Raw genomic sequence first — 22,034 nt, 5'->3', positions numbered from 1 at the left:
CGGCATTGCCATGTTTTGAATGACTTGAACTTTTGAAGGGTTTGCCTTGAGTCCGTCCTTTGAAACCCAACAACCCAGAAATTTTCCTGAATCTACCAAAAAGGTACATTTTTGGGGGTTGAGTTTGAGGTTGGCTTTCCGGAGCACGTCGAGAGTGGATTTGAGGTTGTCTTCGTACTCCGAAGTGCTTTTGCTTTTGACAACTATGTCGTCGACATACACCTCAACCTGTTTCCCGATTAGGTGCCGAAAAAGCTTGTCTACCATCCTTTGATAAGTGGCTCCGGCATTCTTTAAACCGAATGGCATCTTTTTATAAGCGAAAATGCCGAAATCGGTGATGAAAGCTGTTTTCGGAGCGTCACTCTCATCCATCAACACTTGGTGATATCCTTTGTATAAATCAAGAAAACAGAAAATTTCGAAACCGATCAAAGCTTCTACTTTTTTATCTATATTCGGAAGGGGATAGCAATCTTTTGGACAGTGCTTGTTTAGATCGGTAAAATCTATGCACATCCGCCATCCTCCTCCTTTTTTCTTGATCATCACAGGATTGGCCACCCAAGAAGGATATTTCACCTCGAATAGTACATCCGCTTTTAGTAATTGGCGGACTTCGTCATGGATGACTTGGCTTCTTTCTGCCGCAAAGAGTCTTTGCTTCTGTTTTACTGGCCGGATTGAAGGATCAATATTTAACCGATGAGTGATTACCTCGGGGGGCACTCCGGTCATGTCCAACGGAGACCATGCAAAGACATCTTTGTACTCCTTGAGGAGCTGAATGGTCTTTTCCCGGAGTAGAGGCGTTCCTGCGAAGCCGACGTTGACCGTTCTGGATGGATCATCTTCGTATAACTGAACGGTCATTGAGTTCGGCTCTGAAGTGACTTCGGTCATCTCGCTTGCCTCCGACTCCGGTTGCTGTGATTGCTATGCTTGATGGTGCCGAACTGATTGCTCGGCACTTTTAAGCGCAATCTGCAGACATTCTTTTGCTCTCTTTTGATCACCTCGGATGACCGCTATCCCATTTTTAGTGGGAATCTTGATGGTGAGGTGATAAGTAGAGCAAACGGCCCGAACTGTGTTGAGCCAGTCCCTCCCCAGGATGATGTTGTACGGAGACCGAGCTTTCACCACAAAGAACTCGATCATCGTATTGGAGCTTGTAGGCGCTTTTCCCACCGTGATCGGAAGGCTGATAATACCTTCAGGGCGGGTGTCCTCCTGGGCGAAACTTTTCAGAGGAAGTGGAGCCGGACTGAGCCGAGCTGGATCCACTTCCATTTTATCGAAACATTCTTTAAAAAGAATGCTGACTGACGCTCCTGTATCCACAAATACTCTGTGGACCAGTTTGTTTGCCACCCCGGCTTGGATGACAATAGCGTCTTGGTGAGGAGAGATGGCTGGGACGGGATCGGCATCTGAAAATGTAATCACTTCGTCTTTCTTCAGCCTTTTATGTGTTGGTTCCTCTTGATTGGAACCTCTGCGTTCTGCTTTTAGGGACGACTTAGTCTTCCCGGCTGGGAGAGCATCAATAGTCAGGATTACTCCATCGTATTGCGGCTCGTCATCGTCTTCGGGATCCTCATGTCTTTTCGGATCCTGAGGATTGCAGTTCGCACTTCTCTGCCTTTTGTTCTTTTTCGGCTGCTTGCTTTGGTATTTTTTTAACGTTCCTGTTTTCACAAGAACGTCAATACCTGCAGCCAAATCTCGGCACTCCTCGGTATCGTGACCGTGGGTTTGATGGAAGGAGCAATATTGATCCTGAAGTCGCCGTGCGGCTGATTTCGTCATCCGCTTTGGTTTTTCGAACATATCGGAATGTAGTTCGAAAATTTCCGCTCTTGACTTGTTTAATGGTACGAACTGAGCGGGCGGCTTCTCAGGATTGAGACGTGGTCCCAATCTGCCTTGTACTGGTGCCCTTTGAATTCTTTCAAAAGGAGTTCGGCGAGGAAGCACCTGGTCGCTTTGATCGGGCTTCCTTTTGTCTCCTTGGGATGAGCTGTCTAACGACCGTTTTCGACGGTCTGCCTCATCCGCACGAGAAAACTGGTCCGCAATGTCCCACATTTCTTGAGCTGTTTGCGGACCGCACTCCACGAGCTTTCTGTAGAGAGCTCCGGGCAGGATTCCATTTTGGAATGCCGAGATGACAAGTAGATCATTGAGATTATCTACTTGTAGGCATTCCTTATGGAATCTCGTCAGGAAGTCGCTGATCTTTTCGTCGCGACCTTGACGTATAGAAAGCAGCTGAGCCGAAGTGATTCGGGCTTCCGCTTTCTGAAAGAACCTCCTGTGAAAAGCATCCATGAGATCTCGGTAGGATCTGATGCTGCTTTGAGGAAGGCTGTCGAACCACCTTCTGGCGTTCCCGATGAGCAACTCGGGGAACAGCTTGCACATGTGGACCTCATTGAGACCCTGGTTCGCCATATTATATTGATAGCGTCCCAAGAAGTCATGAGGATCCTCTAGCCCGTCATAAGTCATTGACGGTGTCCGGTAGTTCCGCGGCAAAGGAGTCCGGGTGATGTCGTCCGAGAATGGAGTCTTTAATGCTCCGTACATGGCGAACCCGACATCTCTTCGGTACGGAGGAGATGGAGTTCTCCTGTGGTTCCGGTACCGAGGAGGAACATGTCGGGGTTGAGGATTCTTTCTCCTGGAAGACACGTCACTACTGCGGTAGTGACTTTCATGTCTGGATGAGGAGGGAGAATCCGCCGTTGTCTTCTCCGACTGTTGGCTCTTCTGCAGGAAGGTTAAGAACTCCTCCTGCTTCTCGGCCAAGAACAGCTTGACAGCCTCGTTCAAATCAGGCTGCTGGGAAGACTCGGTGTGTGGACCTTTTGAGCGGCTTGCTCCTTCTCCGTGAGAACTGGAAGTAGATTTTTCACGAGGCTGCTTTCCAGGCCTATGGGCTGCTGGATTAGCTTCCTCATGGTTATCACGGACGGAGGCACGGGTGTTATGTGATCTGGTATGCATTTTTTTTTTTTTTTTTTTTTTTTGGTAGAAGAGGATCAAAAACTCGCTTTATCACAAATTTGGTTCTCTGTTTCCCACAGACGGCGCCAGTGATGATGCGGCGAATTTTCAATGGTAATTAATGCACGTAAAAATAAATTACGACACAGAGGTTTTACGTGGTTCGATTTACTGAGGTAAATCTACGTCCACGGGGAAAAATGGGGGCAGGTTTGTATTGCTTGATCTGCGAATTACAGCTTACAATACTGGCCTGCTTTATGATATTCTCTCTAGAGAGCTTTTTTAGAGTTTTAAAGAAGAAGCAGAAGACCTTATCTATCTGACCTAGGTTCTATTTATACAGTGAACTAAGATCGTGGCATGCAGCATTTATTAGGTAGTGGATGTCGTGGAGATCGTGGCGACCTTGCATGGGTCCACTATCCTGCATGAGTTAATGACTGCTTGACACCACTAAATAGATCGTCGGTGTAGCGGAGGTGGAAATCTTGTATGAGTCCACTATCTCCTAGTTCGGTCGAATACTGAGACCGAACTGCTGAATTATTGCCGAGCAGCTTTTGCCGATCTGAGAGTAGAGCTTGATGCCGACCTGAGAGCAGAGCTTGATGAGTTGGCTTTCACCGAGCTGTAGGCTGGGGCCGAACTCTTTGGTTGTACCGAACTGAACTCTTTAGTCACGCCGGACTGATACTCTTTAGTCATGCCGAACTGATACTCTGTCTTGGGCTTTACTGCTGTTGGGCTTGTTTAGTACGTACTCCATCAGACAACGAGGATAAGAGCGGGTGGAGCAAGGTTGATTTCGGGCTGCTGGGGACGTCTAGGGGGCGGGAGGATTCCCCGGGCGGCGGCCAGTGTAGGTTTGAACAAGGAGGAGGTGCGGAGGAGTGAGAGCGAGGGAGGAGGGAGAAGAGGAGAGAGGAGAGATAGAGTGAGGCGACTGAGGAAGAAAACGACTAGTGAGAGGACTATGGTGGAAGAAAGGGGTACTTCTTCTCCGGCCGCCGGCGGAGTTGGGCATGGGAGTCCTTTTCCGGGGCGGGAAGCCCTGTTGAAGAAGCTTCTCAATCCAGAATAATAATCTTTTTTATTTATTCAGGCATAATCCATATTTATTCAGATACGTATTTCACGATATTCTTATACTACAACTTTTGAAAATTCTATTATTCCAAAGCAATACACTAGTAACTTTTTAATCCCCACTTTTAATAATATAAATTTTATTTTCTTTATAAATTTAATACTATGAAATTATTTAAAAATATTTTAAAAAATTACTCTTCTTCCAAAATCTTTTCATTTTTTTCATTAATCACAAGAACAAAAATTGATCTTTTCATTTTCTCATCTTTATTACCTTAATTATTTATTTTCTAAAACTTTTTCACTTCCAACTCAAATATTCTAAAAACAAAAAAAACTTTTTAGTTTATAATTTTGTTAAAATAGTCATAACGACATTTTTGTTATTATCTCTAAAACTCTTGTTTTGTGTAACTCATTATGTTAATTACAACTATTTTAATTAATTGCTAATTACAATTATTTTAAGGCCGATTTTAGAGATCTAATGTTCTATAAATTGTCATGTGTAATTTATTTTCATTTTTTAATATTAAAAATATATGAATAACTATCAAAAGTTAGGATTTTGAATAAGATATAAATACAGTAATAGTATAATATATCAATATAATACATTGAGTATGCCAACACAATTTAATGTTGTCATTCTACATACATTATGACAGATATGTTGATATTTAACTGTTTGTCGAAGAAATCCAAAATTCATAAAAAAAATTCAAATTTTGACATCTAAACATGTGCCGTTGAGATTTCATTAGAATCCTTATTTAAAAATTTTGATATATGTTTTGTGAAAAAATCATTTAAATTAAGATAGTTATATGAATTTAAAGTTTTGTGATTTTTTTAAAAGTTAGTTATAACAAATTTATTGTTATTAAATAATATTAATGTCATAATTCACATTTTTTTGGACTATATTGATACAACTCCCTCCATCTTGAACTCGAGACCTCCAGGATGGAGGCGGTATCCAACACCCTTTACCGCTAGGCCAAGGGGCTTGGATTGTGAAAAAATCATTTAAATTAAGATAGTTATATGAATTTAACATGACACGTTTTACTTTTAAATTTGTCCCAACTATGATGAAACATTTCATTTTTTGGAAGCTTTCTCTCTTCAATTAATACACTCAACCATTTTTTTCTCACTCATATTAAAATATTCATCTTTCTATCTCTCTATTTTAATACTTATACCCCACTTTTATCTATCAAATTAAACACTTTAACCAATAGCTTCTAAAATCTCGTGCGGCTAATAAATGTGTCATTTTAGCCGGGACAGAGGGAGCAGTACATTTGGTGGGTAGAAAAGCACACCTTTAAGAACTATCCCATCTTTCATTATTCATATAAAAATAAATCATACACCTAGTAAATGTGGAGTGGGGTTTCCAAACAAGTGAGCTGGTTTTGTCACCGCTTCACAGATACTGCACGCCTTCTTCATATCTCTCCGCCCACAAGTTATATATGCAGGTGATTTATTGGCGGTGTTTATGCTTTAATCTGTTATCTCCCTCTTTTGAGTATTGCCGGTGTTCCCTGCTACCTATTTGGCTCAATTATATTATGAACAAACCTTCATAGTAGGGCATATCAGTTCGTCGATTATTGTTTTTAATCTTAATATTTGGTTCATTTTAGTGGTAATGGTGTTCGATTTTGATTATTCCCTCTTTTATTTCTTTGCAATTGAGTTGTCTGCCCCTTCCCCTTGTTTTATTTAGGAATGATGCCACAATTTGTATTTTGCAGTAGGAGTACAGTACTACTATCTATCTCTTGGAATTGCGTCACTCTGTTTTTCTTTTCGTTTTCAAATTTGATCCTGATCACATGAGTTCATTTACCGAGCATCTTTTTAAGTAATAGTGAATCTGGTCAAGCTTTTGAGTCTGTCAACAAACTCAGCACAGTTTCTGTATGAAATACTCGTATCCAGTTAAGCGGCTCACGTACTTCGTGATTGACTAATTTGACTGACTATTTTATCCTTTGTTTTCCAGCAGGATCAACTAGCATTGCATGCTGTGGTGAATGGCAGAAGAGAGCAACAAAGCCTTGTTACTTTCAGTTGATTGTCCTAGTGCAAGGCTTCCCGATCATCTGCTGATCGAAATCTTTATTCGTGTACCCATGGTGGAGTGGGGACACCTCGCCTGTGTTAATAAATACTGGGCTGATTTGTTTAGGCAGGATTGCTTGTGGCACGCTGCTCTTATTAGGTGTTTCCCTATGGCTGGTCATAGTGAAAGGTGGCCTGGCCCTATTCCTCGTGGGATGAGCAAGAGGTTGGTCATCGACTTAACCAATCTCCCATATTTATGGTGCTATGCCATTAAAGATTAACTGGAATTAAGAGCATACTAGTTCCTATGATTACACGTAAAGTTCTGGTTAGGAATATGGTCATTCTTTTTGCACCTAGAACTCGTTGGTTGAATGATTCCCCTTCTTTTTCAGGAGGTTTATTGCTCTGTGTATGAGTAAATGTATCTTTCCACTTGGTGATGAGCTAAGTGAGATTGTAGGTCATTCATACTTGTTTCTGAAAGAGCAGCTCGAAATTTCAACTTTGCCTCCTTCACCAGTTATACTTCATGGAACTATAATAGGTACAATCTCATGCCATTAACATATCTCTCGTAATGATCCTTATGTATCAGCGTTCAGCTTATGGTTGCTGAATAGTTTCATTTTACACTCAACTGCCTGAATGAAATGCTAACGTGTTTTTAGAGCATGCATGACTTATTCCTGCATGTCAACTGGCCCTTTCAAGAACTTGTCTGATGCAAAATACTTTAAGATCACTTTTTAATATTTGGTATTTCAGTCTAATTATTGTTACATTAGCTCAAATGTAGTTAACTACTTGGTTTTGTTTAGTATTTTAACTAAAAAACCTCTCAAGATTCACTAATAGGCAACAACTTAACTAAACGGTCCAGTTCTGCAGCATTTTCCACCACATTCATCCATGGTTTATTAGACCATATTCATCAGTGTAGAGACTATCCTTGTAGATAGTGTAATGATATCATATCTGCATCATCTATAATTGTGATTATTCATTTCATATCCTCTATGTGGTGCCATGGAATTATTTTGTGTTTAGCATTAGGCGGAATGAATCATGGGCAGAACCATATTACTGCTCCTTTAGGAATTAATCGTATGTGAAGAGAAATAAATCTCTGCATTGTGTTCTGAGACTCAGCTAAAGATTGTTTACCTGGTAATCTTGTCATTATGGCAGATCAGTTTATTGCCTGTGGCAAATCAAGGGACAGAGCTCATGAGCTTGCTTCAGTTATTTGGTTGGCTGTCATTGACAACTTGGAGGAGAATCATCAGACGTTTCATTTGCTTAAACGTCTTGCACTTGAGGGCGATGTAAGTAAAATTTCCAAGTATTATCAGAGTTTTCCTATGTTGTACACAGCAGACTTTAAATGAAATACTCCGAGCTAGTGAATTTAACATGACTTAGTTTTAGGCGTAAGCCTGTGAATATAAAAATCTGCTCCTGACCCGCCTATTACTGAAGCAAAGAAAATAGTCATGTAGTAACTCACTGTGTCCCTTAGGGCTTAGAAACAAAATGAATAAGAAAACTGTAACACCCAGCCAGCCCAGCCTTGGCATGTGATGAATTCATTCTGATTGTTAATTTGAACACATCTGGTATGTCTCAGTCAACTCATTAGGCCAGTGAATTAAATGGTTCCTCCTGCAATAGGAACTCTTCCTATTCTTTTCCTCCATTTACTTTTCAATAAAATGGAGTAGCTGAATAGTTTTGTAGTGTGATGTGAATTTGGTTCAGCAGGTGTTTCTGCCATATCCATACTCAAGATCCTTCAAAGTTGAGTGGAAGATATTAGACAGACTTTTCACGGATTTTCGCGACTGCTTAGCTGATGCAGATTACTATGATTTATTGGCTTGTGCAAAACAGAAGTTTCAGCCAATACCACCAACCTGGCTGGGATATTAACACCTCTCTTATTTTCTAAATTTCCATCTCTGAAGTCGCCCATTGAAATCAATCCCAGATCTCAATTAAGCTAATTTTAGACCATTCATGGCCTGAGAACCTGTATATGATGTAAATATGAGAGATTGTAATTTTAGACCATGAAAAGTGGAGGCAAAGGTTTGTGAATGATGAATAGATCATAGATGAATGGATTATGTATATGTCCAATTGTGGTAATACTAATATAAAGGTGAGAGTAGTAATAAAAGAGCACGTGGTGGATTAGTGTGGATCGAGAGAGATACATCATACATCTACTATAAATGCCAAAATAGTAGAAACAGCTGTTGTATATTGAGAGAAAATTTTATTTTTAACACTGTACCGGTAAACGAGACGTGGTTTCTGGTAGTCTGATACTGTCGCTGCATCGCCACATGTGAAAGCATCCACGATGGTTTTGAACAAGCAATAGTCCAGTTATAATCTAGCCACAAATCATAAACTCCTCCTGTCACATCAGTAGTCTTAAAAACTCCTCCTGCCACTTCATTAGGACAAGCAACTGGACAAGTAATAGCTCAGTCATAGCCTGACCACAATAAACAAAATTATAAAAACAAATAATTAACAATCACACAAAAAACGGAATTAAATTTTCGACACAGATACAGGAATACTCAATAATAATATTAAAATTTTAAAAAGTACATTAATTAAAAAAAGTTACATTAATTTTTTAAAAAATTACATAAATAAAAAAAATCCTCCTCCACAAACGAGCCCCCCGCCTCCGCCTCACTCCTCGCCGTCGTCGTCGTTGTCGCCGCTATCCGGGACCCTCAAATATGCGGCATCTGAGCCCGCGTCTGAGGTCCTCCACCTGTGCCACGGCGGAGGTTAAATTGGCCCGCATACTCACGAGCATCGCGTTGAGAAAACTCTTCTCCTCGGGGTCGGTTGCCGTCCTCCATTCAGCTAAGACCTTCCACATCTGAGAGCGCGTTTGTTGACGCGCGAAGAAGGCGAGGTCGACTATCGACTGACCAACAGGGGGGATACCGACTGGACCTCCTTGGAGGCCTGGCGAGTCCGTTGCGCCCGTCTTTGACCAATCGGGCGAGTGCGGCGAGGTCGTGGGAACCGCCGCTGGTGCCGCCGCTGTAATCACCGGTATAGTTCAGGCGCTGCTTCTTCAGCCAGCCAGCGTCGACACCTGCCCGAAACTTCTCGGAGTCCATCAGCACCTCGTAGCAGTTCCAGTAGGTGAACTCCTTGTAAAGCCCGGGCACGGGGAACTCTTTCTCTGCTATCCTCCTGCAGTCCTCGTCAGTTTGGCCACTGGTCTGCATTCGGAGGGCGTTGGTGTACAAGCTCGAAAATCGGGAGACTCCAGCCCGGATTCGGTCCCACCCCTTCCGGCACTCCTCCCCGCTGCGTGACCTCCCCTCCGGGCAAAATGCCTTGTAGGCTGCTGCTATTTTAGCCCACAAGTTGAAGATCCTCTGATTGTTCGAGACGAGGGGATCATCGCAAACACTCACCCACGCCTTGGACAGCGCGACGTTCTCCGCGTCCGTCCACTTCCTCCGTGCCAGGCTGTCGTCACCAGCCGGCTGCGACGACTCGCCGACCACCCTCTTCCCCTTCTTCTTCTGTGGCGCGCCCGACCCCGCCCTACTCCCCCGGTTTGAAAGGGAGTGTCCGCATCCCCGAGATCTATCCCCAACTCCTCTAAGGAGAAAGTATCACACCCAGTGAACTGCGTCTCCGCTGGGGTCGATGTGTGCGAAGAAGCAGTCACAAAATCAAAACTGGGGCAATAGACGTTGTCCCCCCCTCCCCCGGCGTCCCCTGCATCCCCGGGTACCCCGGCATCATCTGCATCCCGGGTTGCATCCCCGGTACCCCCTGCCCGCCCTGCATCGCTGGCCCTCCCTGCATCGCCGCCCCCCCGGCATCCCCTGCCATCCCGGCACACCACCCCCGGGCATCATCTGCTGCCAAGGGTACATGTTGTAGTACCCGGCCATCGGACCCCATCCACCTCCCACGGGCGTCCCTGGAGTAGGCTCGTTGGTGTGCTCCATTTCGCGTTGTTGCTCTTGTACATAAATTAAGATAGAGAGAGTACTCGTTATAACAAGTGGTGCAAATGAAAATGACGTGCAAGTCGCGTATATATAGTGTTTCGAAAATTAAATTAAAAAAAAATCCGCTTGCCGATCGCTCGCCGATCGGGAGCCTGCAATGGCGGCCAGCCGATCGGCGAGCGCTTCGGCCAGCACGAGGGAATCGGCGTGCGCTCGCCGTTTTTCTCGCCGGCTGCAATGGTTCAGCGAGCGGACCGGCGAGCGCTAGGGATCGGCTAGCCGGTGGGCTCACCGCCATTGCGGATGCTCTGATGGACACAATTTACGTCGGCAACATTTTCTTTTATTATTATACCTCATTTGTTTCAGAGTAAATACTAGTAATACTACTACTATAAACTTGCTCAGTGGAGTACATGATGTTTAAACCTAGTACTCTATTCGTCCTTTTGTATTAGAGGCGTTTTTTTACATGAGATTTAAAAAAATTTTATTTTAAGTGAGTTAAGTAAAGTGAAAACAAAGTAGAAATGAAAAAGATAGAGAGATAAAGAGAGAATAAAGTAAGAGAATAAATATTGCCAAAAAAAGAAATGACCCAATTAGAGTATAACAATCCAAAAAGAAATACGACTCAACTACAAAAAGAAATACGACTCAACTACAGAGGGACGGAGGGAGTATATAGTAAGTGACAAATATAATTAAATATGAATAAAGATAGATAAGTATGGAGTGTTATTTAATTATAAAATTTCAATATATACTCTATCCGTCCGGTCATAAATTATACTCCACGTTTCCTTTAGTCACGAGAATTAAGAAAATGATGTTGGGCGGAATTAATTAAAGAGAGATTGAAGAAGACATGTGAATAGATAATAAAGTAAGACATAGTAAATAATATTTTTTTTATTAAAAAAATGAAATCACTCATTTTAAATAGGACGTCCAAAAGGAATACAAATATAGGACGGATGGAGTAATAAACAGTGAATTTTAATTTTTAGCTTGGATGAGTGGTGAACAAAATATTAAAAAAATATTAGTATAAGAAAGACTGGTCTGATTGGTTGTTGGTTCAAGGACGAACTAATCGGTTCATCAGGTTTGGAATGGTTTGCACCACTAGTTTTTATAAGTAAACTAAACCGAATAAGGCATCGGTTTTTAGCTAATCGGTCCAATTTATATCCCTATATATATACTCCTCATGTTTCATTTTAGTTGGGTCATTTCCTTTTTGCGCATAAATTAAGAAATTATTTTTTTATGGATAAATGTATTTAAATTTAAAGGCTGCGCCATGGAATTAAGAAATTATTGTTAACAGGGTAAGTTGGAAATAGAATAAAGTAAAAAAAGAATTAAAGTTAATAGAAAGAAAAGGCAAAGTGAATGAGATAAGAAATGCTACCGAACTACCGTGGAAAGAGAAAGTATTACTCTCTCCGTCCCATTTTAGGAGTCTTGATTTTTCATTTTAGTATGTCTCATATTGGGAGTCAGTTAGAATCTTCTATAAATGGTAATAGACCCAACATTTCACTAACATAATTTCACTCGCATTTTATTATAAAACGTATGTAAAAATGAGACCTATTATTTTTTTTATCAACTTTTCTTTATATTTTTTTAAAGTTCATGCTAGACTTAATTGAGACTCTTAAGAGCATCCTAATCCGTGCTCTTGCCAACGAGCACGGATGTGGGCCCGGACCCACTTTTACTCCCTGCTCTTAGGCAAGAGCACAACACCCACATCCGTGCTCTTCCGCAAGGACATGCTCAATGGTCCCACCATTCTATTATTCAATTTAAATAAAAATATTTCCACAATATTAAAATACATTAAAAATAACCGGAATAATATTACAAATTACAAAAAAAAAAAATTCCATAATTAAAATTTTCTTCATTAAAGTCTTAAAAATTAAAAATTACATAATTTAAATCCTAAAAATTAAAAATTACATAATTAAATTCATAAAATTAAAAAATCTCACAACTCTTGACCGAATTTCACCAAAATGGATGATGAATGTGTGTATTTATAGATGATTTTGGGATTAATTTTTTTAAAAAGAATTTCAAAATAAATTTCAAAAAAATGGTAATAAAATCTGTATATTTTTTGGGACATTAAAAAAATTAATGGCTCAATTAAATTTGGATGGATGGAAATATGTAATACTATGTAGGAGTATTTGAAAATGAAAATGGATACTACATCACAGAGCGTAGTCCGATCTGATGTGTTTATTTGTTTTGTTTACTGACAATATTCTCTGCTCTAGAAGGCAAATGGGGATGGATGGGATTCCTTTTAGTAGTACTCCAATCTTTATCTAAATCTAAATCTAAATCTAAATCTAAATCTACTAATTTTGCTACTCATATTCATAAGTACTAGTACTTCTACTGCTTTGTACAATGATAATGCCACGCTGCGGTGGAGTTGAATCTGAAACCCTTTAACTTCAAACATTAACTTTAGTTGAATCTGAAACCTTTTAACTTTAAACATTAACTTTTTTACCGTCAGCAAACACACTTAATTTTTCTAACTAGGAGTAGTAAAGGTTTGTGTTTTAATCCATGATTAAACTATTATAATTACTATGTTACGAGATTCTTTTAGTTGAAAGATGGTTATCCGTGTATAATTAAGTTGTAAATTTCAATTCATGAACCAAACACAAGTATATACTCCATATTTATTTTGTAGATATGGTCCTGCTGGAGTACACATTTCCATTTATATCTTTACTGAATACTCGTAGTAATTGTACTAAATCCAAGCTTTGTCAATGGTGATTTTCATTTATTTATGGTGATGTTGGAAATATTGCATTTATTGCATTCCTCAATAGCTCATTTTTCTTTCTCAAATATACAAGCCCCTCGTTATTTCTAGTCTCTCTCCCCCACACTACCCTAGGGTTTCATGGGAATGGAGCCTTCAACTGTTGAACGGCACCATTTCAGTAAGTGATCTTGAGCTTTTTCTTTCTCCCCCTATGCAAAGATTGGGTTTTTAATGCTTTTCTTGTTTTCTCATTTTACACTCCTTTCGTCTTTTGTCTTCTTTTTGGGTGTTGGGGATTTGCAGTATCAAGATGTTTAATGAGTTGATAATGAGATGTTGTTTGTTGTATCTAGCATTGTTTCCATCTAATGGATCATATTTTGTCAATTAGTTCTATCATTTTTTATAATGATAAATAAGTCTCAAGTCTACAGTTTTTTCTTCTTTGATGGTGACTTGTATACCTAAGCAACCACCCTCGTTTACAAAGATTGCATTTTCTTTAATAAAAATTGGATCTGCAGGCTAAGGCGCGATACTTAAAATTTATTTAACCACTGCTTTATGGATGCTTGTTTAACATTTTACTGGGATGGAGTTCATTCTTGACTGTGATGTAATTTTTTTTATATGCAGGGTAGCTTTTATGATTATTGAATTCTTTGTTACCAATGAAGTGATCCATCCATCGTGCTGCGGTGGAAAATAACAGGAAGTAGCAAGTAACTGTACCAGTGATGGATTTCTTCAAACTGAAGAAGTTTAGGAATGTTCACAAACCTAACCCGAAGAATGTCACTCAGGATCAGCCAGTGCCTCATCCAGAGGAGCCCAAGGATGAAAGTGGAGATACATTGGGAAAATCAGTCTGTGTTGATTCAAACAATCCTGAAATTGAGGATGATGATGATGATTTCATCACAAACGAGGTGAAAAGGAGGCTGAAAGAACTGAGGAGAAATAGCTTCATGGTATTGATACCTGAGGAAACTTCTCCAGCAGGCGAGGAAGAAGAAGAGGAAGAGGGGGAAACCAGCTCCAGTGATTGGAGGGATGTTGAAGCGGAAGGACGTCAGTTCTGGTCTGGTTTCGGTGCTGTGTATGACATATACTGTGAGCGAATGCTGTTTTTTGATCGCTCGAGCTCTCAGCACCTGCTGGAAGTTGGTAAGTGTTAATACATGTCTAAACGTGTTTCCTTTTACATTGAAGAGTTTTATTTTTTTTTGTCATGGCTCCCATGAGATTACACTAGTGACATATCCACTTGATTTAGGGGGGGGGGGATTTTAACTTTTGTCAGTGTGAATAATTCTAAGGGGCGAGTTCACATGTGTATTATCACAATCCAATATTTTGACTTATAATTGATGAATCCCAACTTCCCCGAGTAGCGTTTTCAAGATCCTTTGCCAGCTTAACAAGTCTATTTTTTCTCTTCTTAAAGAGGATCAATAATGGTTCCACACCCTCGTGGTGACTCGAACCCTTGACCTATTGGTTAGAGAGGAAGCGTCTCTGCGCTACATCGTCGCCAACTTAACATGTCTAAGCATTATAGGACATGCTTATTTAAAGTAAATTGCACAGAACAAATATAAATGCATGCTTCTTTATGAGAATTCAAGTGTACCTCTTGGTGCATCAACGGGATTGAAATGGAAGTTTAATCTAAATCTTGGCGCAGTAGACAAGTTAGAATCGTGTGGAATATCATGACACAACCAATTTTGCCAAAGAAGACCAAAGATGCATCTTTTCGTTAGTTTTGCTTTATCAAATTAGTAAAATGGGCTCTCTATTCTCTCTGCTACAATTAAAAAAAGAGTTTGGGAGTACAAACATGAACCATTTCGTTGGACCATATACATTTTTGCAAAGGCAGTCATGGAATGCCAGTTGATGAAAATTTGTGATTTTGTGTTATTATGTTTGCTGTAAAAAGGTCATCTTGTAGTCCACATTTCTTGCATTGGTAATTGAATTCTTGACGACTTCTTTTGATTTGCGCCTTCAATAGTGCATCGTGTGTTTAAATGCAGTCAAAATTTGTACAACTACCAAGTGTCAGGTGTCTTCCTTGCATAAAAGTTGGTCCCTAATGTCCTTGAAATTCTGCCATGCTCGGTATGGTTTATTCATGGCATGATTACATCAAAGATAATTTTTCTATAAGATGGATTGTATGTCAGTAGGGTATCTAGCTGTGCATGCTTTGACAAATAAATGAACTAAAAGCAAGAACATTAGTGACGTTTCAGTAAGCAGTTTGGCTTTTCATTCATGATGTATGCATTGAATTATTGGATACTACATCTTGCGTCTCATTGAAGCTCAAAATGATGTAGGTTGTCATGCTCGTTCAACTCCATCACCAAAATCCGCTTCTAAAAGGATTGCTTCTCCCCTTGCATGCCTTTCCTTGAGAAAAATTGAGCCACCCGAAGAGGAGTGTGAGCACTTACAGCAACCAGTTAACGACCCTTATCAGGATCTTGAAACTGTGTATGTAGCTCAATTATGCTTGACTTGGGAGGCGCTTCACTGCCAATACACACAGCTGAATCAGAAAATATCCTGCCAACCTGATAGCCCCGCCTCTTACAACCAGAGTGCGCAACAGTTCCAACAGTTCCAGGTCTTATTGCAGAGATTCATTGAAAACGAACCATTTGAACTTGGGTCAAGGCCAGAGATCTTTACTCGAACTAGAAAATCCTTGCCCAAACTGTTACAGGTTCCAATTATCCAAGGTACGGTATGATGGGAAGGACATGTTTATTCTGTTCCTGAGTGAAATAACCAGTTTATCACAAGATACTTCTATGTTCCGCAAAGATTGCTAAATGAACAACATTTAGGGTGCTTGCTCGTTCCAAAATGAATATCTGAAACTCCTTATGATTTTATGGCAAAAGCCAAGTCTTGAGTTAACTATTTGAATCTTGTTCTTCACTATGAAATCTAGTCATGAATTTGTGTTTTTTAGTTTAAAACTTCTAAAGACCTTCTTCACTTCTTTAGCATTGGATGAGAGATCTACAGAAGAAGAGGCGTTGGGCCTTAAGGTTCATGCGACAGATGTCCTAAGAGTAATCGAAACCTCTATCTTGAGTTTCCGCCAATTTGTAAAGATGGACAAGAAAAAATCTGGTGGTGTGCGTAGTCTCTTTGGAAGTCAGAACCAGATGCCTACCCCTGTTCAACTGGTTCAATCTACTCTTGAGAAGGTAAAACTAACTCTGCTTCTGTCTCACTAAACTTGCACGAGCAATGCGTATCAATGATCTGATTCTTGAAAGTGCAGAAAGCAATGAGACTGAAGGAACTGTGGAAGAAGAGCAAGAGCTATAAGAAGAAATCATGGCCGAGTACAGCAGAAGATGTGGAAATGCTGCTAGGACTTATCGATGTCAAAGTGCTATCGAGGGCACTACGAATGATCAGAATTAGCAAAGAACAGCTGTTTTGGTGTGAAGAAAAGATGAAGAAACTGAGCTTACCTGATGGCAAGTTGCAGAGAGATCCATCACCCATCCTTTTCCCTTGTTAGATTCTTCCTAGATTATTACTACAACTCAGAGAAGAAATATGGTGTGGCTTATTCTACTCATGTCTGAAAAAAATGACTTGTTTTCTGAGAAGCATTTTAAAATGCAAATTTTGTTACTGTGAGTTTTGATGTTTAGTTGTCGTCTCTGGTAGGCAAACAAACATTAAAATAATAAGACATGACTATTTGGCAGAGATGGGATTGTTTATGTGGAAAGTCAATGCTATCCAAATCCAAACACTAATCAATAAATAAGTAGGAGTATTAGATAATGGTTAAATGTTACTGGATAGGGATTACTCTCTCCATTCCATTTAATTCTAAATGGAGTATTTCTAATTTGGCATGGGTTTTTATGTAGTGTAGCATTGAAAAAGTAGAGAAATCGATATTTCAAAAAGAAAAATGTATGATTTAGAATAGGATGGATGGGGTATTAGTATTAGGTAAGCACAACACGCGTAAATGTATATGGGGTATTAGTATTAGGTAAGCACAACACGCGTAAATGTGTATTATTACCCCCTCAAATACATGCTACTACTATAAATGTAATACTATTATATTTCCACTTTCTTTTCTTACAGGGAAGCCCAGTTGTCTCATTCAACTCTAGATATTTGAGTTTTCTATGCTTTTTTAAACAAATTCCTTACTTTTCTTCAAATGAGAACAGATTTTTATTTTACAGCCTAAAAAAAGTTTAGATTTTGTTGCATCTATAGATTGTCCTGGCGTAGATGGTTATGCAAGTACTCCATATAGACAGCTTCGAAAGATATAAATGGAAAAAGTTTTTCAAGCAAAAAATAATGCTAGGCAACAAGCTCGTAGCGACTTTTCGTTCATGGAAAATTGAAATTAAACAGGTAGTGCTGTCAAAAATCATTTTTAGTTGAAACAAATCAACGGCATTTATACATATAATGTGTAGTAATCTTATGAAAAAAGGGTGTCCGCGTATTTTCAAGAATTTGGAAGAGTCAGTCAGTCAGTGTATGTACATGTATATGCATTAATGGCGGATCCAGAAATAAAAAATCGTGGGGTTGGACAAACATGACCATATATACTTAAATATATTTTTAAAATTAAAATATATTACAAATGAAATATCTCTATTTTATGTTAGCGAACATACACTTTTCACGGTGTACCATCAAGATGTTGTTCAATCAGTCATCATCTTACTTTGCAGCTTAGGCTTGGACAAATTTCATCGTGAAAAACACTCTTTCAACTATTTCAAGCTTGTTTGAATTGTTATATACTATCCAACAATCTTCTAATCGTTGTGATTCTTGTTCAACTTAAGCATACAAGAGCTAACAAAAACTTGGAGATCTATCTAAAATGGAAGGTAATTAAAATCAATAATCAAAAGTAAAGATAATTATAATATCTACTAAAATTAGGGTAAAATTTTATTGTTACTATTAAATTAAAAAAAAGAAAAAATATGAAACATGATTAAAAGATGATAAATAAATTATGATATTGTATACGAAAATCTTTTGCAAAGCGGCTCTCTATATCTTGAAACTCTTAATTTTTCCTTCAACTAGAAATTTCTTTAATTAAAATTATGATAATGTAAAGCATTTGTGAAATTAGCATTGCTTCCTTTTTACTAGAGTAATAAACTAAAAGCCTAATTGCAAAAAGGAGGGAATGGATCCCCTGCTGTGGAGGGGTGCACAGCAGGGGATGTTGCTCCTCACACCCCATTATTTTATTAATTTAATTAAATTTTAAAAAAATATATAAAATATTGGGGTGTGAGGAGCAGCATCCCCTGCTGTGCACCCCTCCACATCAGGGGATCCATTCCCAAAAAGGAACATCATCTTCCCTATCATCGCATCTTTTTCCTTCGCCCATCATCCACCGATTACAATCAAATTAATCCAATACATATTAGTATAGTTAAGAATAACAATGACGTTTTGTCGGCAAAGTTGCGCTGCTTGCCGTCTTGAGGATGAATCATAGGGCAGAATTCCGGATGCCGTGGGGTCGGGGGCCGGTGGCAGGAGTATTCCGGGCGGTTCTCCGGGTACGGCGGTGGGGTCGGCCGACCCCACTCGACCCCACCTGTCTCCGCCGCTGATATGCATCGTCTATTTACTAGTCTTTACCTTAGAGCATCCGCAATGGGGCGGACGATAGGCGGGCCCGGGGCAAGTCCATCTACTAGTCTTTACCTTAGAGCATCCGCAATGGGGTGGACGATAGGCCGCCCGATGCCTCAGGCCCGCCATCGTCCGCCCACTGTGGATGCGCGGACGATGCCCGATGCACCGTTCGCGCCCTATAGATCGTCCGCCCCATTGTCCACCCATTGTGGGCGAGGCGGACGATGCAACGCGTTTTCGTTTTTTTTCTCGAATTTTTGTCTATTTAAACCTCGTTTGTCATTCTATTTTTCATACGAATATTTCTCTCATCTCTCACATTCCATACGAATATTTCGATAATTGATGTGAATCAAAATAGCATGTCTTTATTCCTATTGTTTCGTATGAGTTAAATGGTTTAGTGCTTCGTGTTTCATAGTTTAGGAAGTGGAACGGTTGGTGAAAACGGGACATGGAATGAAGCTCGGGATGAGCACGAGACCGTTGAAGTGTCGGGGTCCAGAATACCTGCGGAAAAGTATCACCCGGCCGGGTGAATTTCCTGCTGAAATTACACCCGGTCGGGTGAGAGTCGAACAGCGTAAAGAGTCCAGAAGTCCCTCAAAAAGAGACACCCGGCCGAGTGAATTTCACGCCTGGAAATTACACCCGGCCGGGTCCGATGAAGGCTGGGTTGAAGAGTCAGTGAGCCTCTTGAAATAATCACCCGACCGGGTCTGTCTGCGCAACTGCTACAGGCAGTTTCCTATATGTTTTGGGGACGGTTTTTGGCGAGACGGACACGGTTTTTGGACGAAAAAACACAGAGAGAAAAAGGGAGAAAGAGATGAGGAGGAAGAATAGAAGGAAGAAATTCTGACCATTATTCCGACGATCCGTCTCCGAATCCCGATTCCACTCAACGAGAGCATAATGCCTATGGTTTTATTTCTACATTCTACCATGTGTTTAGGCTAATCTTTTCATGTTGCTCCAAGTTGTAATCTAGGCTTGTATGGATGTTTTCACACCATCGAATCATGTGTTTTGATACCAACAATGTTTGCTATGATTAAACTCTACGTTTTCTTGCTAAAGATGTAGTGTTGTTAATTCCTTAACTATTGTCTCTTTAACATAGTTTAGGATTGATTGATTGTTGGTATGCTATTAAATTAGAATTGTTCAGAGGATAATTTGATAGTGAATTAAGTAGGTGATTATAGTAGATGGTCTTTGTTCCCGCGCTTCCGTAGGAATTAAATATCGTTGAAAATTGGTTCATGGAACAAGTGTTCAGCTGACTGTGAACTATTCGTCGCAGACATGTTCAGTGCACGCGATTAGGTTGATGTTTAGAATCCCTTCGTATGTTTCGGTGTGAATGATGTAAAACAATACAAGTTTAGTGAGCAACTTGGAGTGACTCGTTTTCTCGTTTGAAGATTAAGTAGAATTAGTAACTCTAATTTGTTAACAACTTTCTAAATCAAAAAATCAAACCTTTATATGCTTTTGTATGCTTTTAAGTATAATCAATCTCTCACCTTCCTGTGGATCGACACTTGAAATACTACTACGACACTGTATTCTTGCAGTATTGTAGTATTATTAGAGTTAAAATATTTAAACTTGATAATCTTTGTGAATTGGCAAAAGAACTCTAAAATACGCATCAAGTTTTGGCGTCGTTGCCGGGGAGGCAATAGGTTGTTTATACTAAATTGTTTTAGTTTTTTGGTTTTATTTTGTTTGATCTTTCTTTTTGATTTCTTAGGTACTCATTTCGTTTTATTCGGAGGTGATAGCTATCTACCACGTCTGGACTTGAAGACGAAGGAGTATATTTTCAAGGTGACATCTTTCTAACTCTTAGTTTAGGTTAGATAGTTTAGTTTTTTTTAGTTTCACTTAAGCACACACTTTTTATAGTACTTACCCCGAAGTTGTCGAGAGGTCTCGCTTTCGGTATTAGGAAATTTATTGTGCTTGTGCTTGGTGTATTTTCTGCTGTGTAGGTAATAAAAATAAAAATAAAAATAAAAAGTGAATGCAAACGCGATCACATGGTACACCACCGTTTGGACTACTCTGTTATCAAAGAAGAAGCAAGGTTAGAGGTTCAGAGTTTGAGATTTTCCCGGACTATTCGAGTCCATTCAGAAGTAACCGACTCTTTGGTGAAGAAAGGGATCAGGATTCAGACGGTGAATCAATGGCAGATAACAATGAGATTCCACCACCCGTGGTGAGGTTTGGCGACACTCTGAGATCGGTAATTGAGCACCCGGGGGAGTTCGCTTATGCAAACGACAACGTCAATATTCCACCTCACTACATTAGTTTGGTGAATGGGGGGAATCTATTTCATGATAGGGATGATGAAGATCCGGTGAGTCATCTCAACGCCTTCTACGAACTGACAATATCTCATAGACCTCCTAATGTGGAGCATCATCGGATAAAGAGGGCGTTGTTCCCATTTTCGTTGAGGGAGAAGGCAAGAGAGTAGTATGATTCACTCCCGGGCTACAACATAGCAACATTCCAAGAGTTGAAGACATTGTTCCTCTTGGAATACAACTCTCCAATGAAGATTGAGAAATTGAGAGAGGAGATCACTTCATTCCGACAGAAGTATGACGAGTCCTTCGCGGAAGCATGGAAGAGATTCACGGAGTTGATAAGGAAATGCCCAAGTCACGGACTAGCTCCGGGGCACGACCTTTTGAAATTCTACAAGGGACTCAACAGTGAAGGAACGAGACTGGTGACTGCAGGTTCGAATGGGAACCTAGATGATTTAACTCACGATGAGGTGAGAGCCTTGTTTCAAAGGTTGGCCAATAATCAAAGGAATTGGCACAATCCAAGGCGAGGAGCTGATAGAGCAGGAGATACGTTTGGTGCTACAAAGGATGCGGAAAGAGTGACCGCAATTGAGGCTCAACTGGCGGACATTAGCACTCAAATGTCGTCGATGACAAAGGCAGTTAAATCTCTTCAATTGACTCCTCAACCCCAAGCTGTGACTGTGATGAGATGTGGGTTGTGCCAAGGCGGGCATCATACTGATCAGTGCCCAAGTCTTCAAGGACCTCCCGTGGAGGATGTGAACTACATTGGTAACAATCGCCAAGGGTTCAATCAAGGCAACCAATACAACAATCAGCAAAATTGGAGGCCTCAGCAAACGAGTTGGAATCAAGCTAGTCTTAGCAATAACTCGGGTAATCAATGGAGAAACAACACTCAACCCCCGGGTTATGAGAAAAAGCCATCCGTCGAGGATCAATTGGGACAGATTCTCTCTTTTATGTCTAAGAGTCAAAAGGAGAACGAAAATTTCAAGGACAGACAGT

General features: G+C 40.1%; 2 protein-coding genes and 1 non-coding gene across 7 annotated transcripts; 2 read left to right on the top strand and 1 right to left on the bottom strand.

Moving 5' to 3' along the window:
- Positions 1-3,663: 3,663 nt before the first annotated feature.
- Positions 3,664-8,368, top strand: LOC121794101. 5 transcript variants are annotated; one of them, XM_042192110.1, is made up of 5 exons: positions 3,664-5,594; positions 6,128-6,409; positions 6,582-6,733; positions 7,378-7,514; positions 7,927-8,368. In XM_042192110.1, the coding sequence occupies exons 2-5, from the start codon at positions 6,156-6,158 to the stop codon at positions 8,116-8,118; spliced, it is 735 nt and encodes a 244-aa protein (XP_042048044.1). In that variant the 5' UTR covers positions 3,664-5,594; positions 6,128-6,155; the 3' UTR covers positions 8,119-8,368. The 5 variants fall into 5 exon arrangements, with proteins under 5 accessions (XP_042048044.1, XP_042048047.1, XP_042048046.1 ...); XM_042192113.1 differs by having other exon boundaries at positions 6,125-6,409; positions 7,951-8,368; XM_042192112.1 differs by having other exon boundaries at positions 6,125-6,409; positions 7,948-8,368.
- A 4,594-nt stretch (positions 8,369-12,962) lies between these two features.
- Positions 12,963-16,690, top strand: LOC121793363. Its single transcript, XM_042191361.1, has 5 exons — positions 12,963-13,180; positions 13,639-14,169; positions 15,351-15,755; positions 16,027-16,232; positions 16,310-16,690. Exons 2-5 carry the CDS (start codon positions 13,740-13,742, stop codon positions 16,553-16,555), a joined length of 1,287 nt encoding a protein of 428 aa, XP_042047295.1. The 5' UTR covers positions 12,963-13,180; positions 13,639-13,739; the 3' UTR covers positions 16,556-16,690.
- A 4,584-nt stretch (positions 16,691-21,274) lies between these two features.
- LOC121797546 lies at positions 21,275-21,381 on the bottom strand. The gene has a single exon (XR_006049907.1). It is a non-coding gene; the product is annotated as a small nucleolar RNA R71 (small nucleolar RNA).
- Positions 21,382-22,034: the final 653 nt, after the last annotated feature.

This window comes from Salvia splendens, chromosome 3 (genome assembly GCF_004379255.2).
Source record: "Salvia splendens isolate huo1 chromosome 3, SspV2, whole genome shotgun sequence".
NCBI classification, from domain to species: domain Eukaryota; kingdom Viridiplantae; phylum Streptophyta; class Magnoliopsida; order Lamiales; family Lamiaceae; genus Salvia; species Salvia splendens.
Note: the sequence above shows the minus strand (reverse complement) of the source record. Positions and strands in the feature narration are given on the sequence as shown.